The sequence below is a fragment of the Prosopis cineraria genome, unplaced genomic scaffold (genome assembly GCF_029017545.1).
Source record: "Prosopis cineraria cultivar Desert tree isolate PC_DT_omini unplaced genomic scaffold, ASM2901754v1 PC12, whole genome shotgun sequence".
NCBI classification, from domain to species: Eukaryota; Viridiplantae; Streptophyta; class Magnoliopsida; order Fabales; family Fabaceae; genus Prosopis; species Prosopis cineraria.
This window is the reverse complement of record NW_026555343.1, coordinates 42,443,789-42,447,089: the sequence shown is the minus strand read 5'-3', so window position 1 is coordinate 42,447,089 and position 3,301 is coordinate 42,443,789. Positions and strand designations below refer to the sequence as shown.

At 42.0% G+C, this 3,301-nt stretch overlaps 1 protein-coding gene across 1 annotated transcript; it reads right to left on the bottom strand.

Annotated features, from left to right (window-relative positions):
* Positions 1-1,847, bottom strand: LOC129287705 (aspartyl protease family protein 2-like). The gene has a single exon (XM_054923929.1). The coding sequence runs from the start codon at positions 1,830-1,832 to the stop codon at positions 213-215; it is 1,620 nt and encodes a 539-aa protein (XP_054779904.1). The 5' UTR covers positions 1,833-1,847; the 3' UTR covers positions 1-212.
* Between the last annotated feature and the right edge of the window lie 1,454 nt (positions 1,848-3,301).

The following is a 3,301-nucleotide window of genomic DNA, read 5'->3' as shown; positions in this document are numbered from 1 at the left end:
TCAATCTGAAATACTACAAAGTCATTATAGTATATAATCCGATAAATAATAATTAATAATCATACATCAAACAACCTTGCCTAAGCCATGGACAGAGACATCCTCGAATCCTGCCCAACTTGTTCACCATCTCAAAAAGATTATTGAAATAAAGCACATATTTAGAAAACACGGGAACGAGTTGCCCCCATTCACCTCGCACTGAGAGTCGTTCATGCGCAGCCACGTGGTGCGAACCCGACCCGAGAACTCCCCAAGTCGAACACGACTCGAAACCCTTGCTGCTGGATGTTTCCGATTATCGACAAACTGCCCACCGTTCCGGCGAAGGCGAAGCAGAAGGTCCCGCTGGTATCCACGGGGATCAGGTAATTAGTCGCTGGTAGTGACACGTCAGCGCCTCGGAAATGCAACACTACTGTTGGCACCTTCACCTCCGTCTTCCCCGACAGGTCGTAGCAAGTGTCAAAGAGAGAGAACTCCGGTGCTGGCTTCAGGTGGGAAGCTCCGATTCGGAATGCGTCTCTCAGGGCAATGTAAGCCGGCTGGGCAAGCCGAGTGACAGACGTGCCCGAGTCAATGATGACGCCGCCTTTCCCAGCTGGATCGAGCCTGAAAAGCGAAGCCGAGGCTCCGGGCACCGGCGCGCCGCCCACGCTGATCCCGAGGAGTTCTACGTAGTAGAATGTGCCGAGTTTGGGGTTTTTGAGGAGAGGAGTGAACCGAGCAGTTCGGGAAACAGCAGATTCACCGAACAAAATAACCGACGGCCGAGACGAGGCAGACCGATCCACCAAGCAATACGAGAATTTCCGGCTGAACCGGCGGCCCGTTTGAGTCGGAAACGACAGGCTCCCTCTTCCGAGGCCTAACAGACCCGCCGCACCGACGAAGAGACCTTGATTATCGTGGCCACAGCCTATAGCCACGCGCGCCACCCTCGTCCCTCGAAACGTCAGCGTTTCGGTGGCGAACTCGCCAACAGTGAACGAACCATCCCCATACGAGACTTGGTACATACAGACCTTTTTCCGGTTACATCCGGAAGAGTCAAGCCGGTGGCAGAGCGGGGACCCACAAGGAACTCCGGCGAAGGATCTAGATTTGGACGGGTTGAAAACCGGGTCGGTCTGAGAGTAGCATCTCTTACAAGGAGAGCACTGGAGCCAAACGATATCGCTTCCGGTGTCCAGCACCAAGTACACGTACCTCGGAGGCGTCCCTACACCCAGACGCGTGAAGTATTCGCCACTACCCTGAGAAAGACCCGAGATCACGGAGCTACTAAAGCCCGACCCGCGCCCACGGGTTACATTGCGGGTACCCGCTCGGGCAGCCATGGAGACGAGAGCTTTGGCTCTGAGAGCATCTCGTTGAAGCCTGAGACTGAAGAGCTGCTCGGGGGTCGTGTTAAAACTGAGAGCATCAACGTGGTGTAGTTGGAGAGACATGGGAAGGGAAGATTCGAGATCCGATTGGAAAGCTTCGGGCTCGGATTCGGGCCATGAGAGGGTGGATGGATGAGGGAGAGATCTGACGGTCAGAGTTTGGGTCTGGGAGGTAGCAGAAGATATAGCGAGGAAGAGGAAGGTGAAGGGAAGAAGAAGAAGAAGGGAAACTGTGGGTTTGGAAGCCATGGAAGAAGGAAAGAGAGGAGGGCGCATTGACAGTGAGGGAGAGACGAGAGAGGACAATATATAAAAGAGAGTGAATGCGAGGGGCAGACAGCTGGTGAGGAAGACAGGAAGTGGGATCTCTTGTGGAATTTCCAAGTTGGAAAGGGGCGCTTCATTATTGCGATTGTTGGGGACATGAGTCTTCAAATCAGTCATGCTTCTATTTCTTTTATTTTCTTTTTCTTTTTTCCAGCCTGGTGGTGAAGTTCATGTAGCTTTGTGCTTGCAAGTGAAACAAGTCCGGACGAATGTGAACGTAAAAAATTCTTAGGTGAATCATTAAAAATTTTGAAGTCAAAATTATTACTATTTGCTTAATGAGCAAGTCAATGAAGTCAATCAGCCAACTGCCTAATGATATATTTAAAGTAAATTAGTACATTCTTTATAAGTTTTCGATAATATGACATTTTTTTTAGATATTTTTAGTTAAGCATTAATTTACTCCTAATTTTTTTAAAAAAATGTGCGCTGGGCACATCTTTTATGTATTAAAAAGTGAAGTACTATCACTTGTCTATTAGATATCCGTTAATTTGATTGTTGATTGATTTAAAAAATTATAGAGATGGCCTGGAAAATTGAAAAAAAAAATTATAGAAAATAAATTTACAAAAAATTAATATTAATTAAATTTTTTAAATCATTAATAAATTTTAATAGATTAATATTATTTCTTACACGTATAAAATTTAAAAAAAAATTATTTTAACTAACTATTTTAACCGACGGTTAATTATCAAATCACCAATGTTAGAAATATTGATGAGTAATTTAGCCAAATGAAGAAAACAATTATATTTTTACTTTTAAAAAGCCAACAAAAATTACTAATTAAATAGTAATAATTTGTTATTATTGTTATTATTATTATAATAGCTCCAAGTGCACAACACCAAAAACTCAAGTTATTGCAGACAAGACTGTAAGGATTGTTCATTCAAGATTGCTGAATAAACTAGCTGAAGTGGCTTTAAAGCTGTTTAGTGTCCGTATATATTCGCATAAATTTAGTTTATTTAGTGATAATTTGCTTCGTGTCTTTTCATAGTATATTTGCTCCTGATGTAAACTAGTTGGTACGAGTAAAGTGTGACCGCAATTAACTGAATTTACTTACACTAGTTCGTTGGACTGAACTTCAAGGCATATGGTATATAAGCACACGTGTACGAAGCCCACTTTCGGAATCATGAGGAATTCATTTCTTTTTATAAAAAAAAAAAAAAGTTTTGGCCGAACATGAGGAATTCATTTCTGCTTCTTCGAGTTCTCTCTTCTCCGAGTTTAGTAATAGTTATCCACACATATTGCTATATATTTTGAAGACTCTACACACGCATTATTAGAATACAAAGAATGCTTTACACTACGTTCAAACGTTGCATCAAAAGGCATAAACATACTACATGAAGATTATTACACTTGAAGGACATCATGTCAAAGCTAACAAAGATGTGGATTTAAGGCTTGTTTGATGGTTTTTGATATATTTTTCTTTTTCTCTTCAATAAGTTCCTAAACATTGATATATAGATATAATTTCTTATTATTTTATACCATGCAAATAAATATAGTTGAAATTAAAAATAGATGGGAAACTTACTTTTTCAAACTTTTCAATG

What these genes read in the sequence shown, in the direction of transcription:
- LOC129287705 (XM_054923929.1), bottom strand. Translation starts at nt 1,832, where the DNA reads ATGACTGATTTGAAGACTCATGTCCCCAACAATCGCAATAATGAAGCG.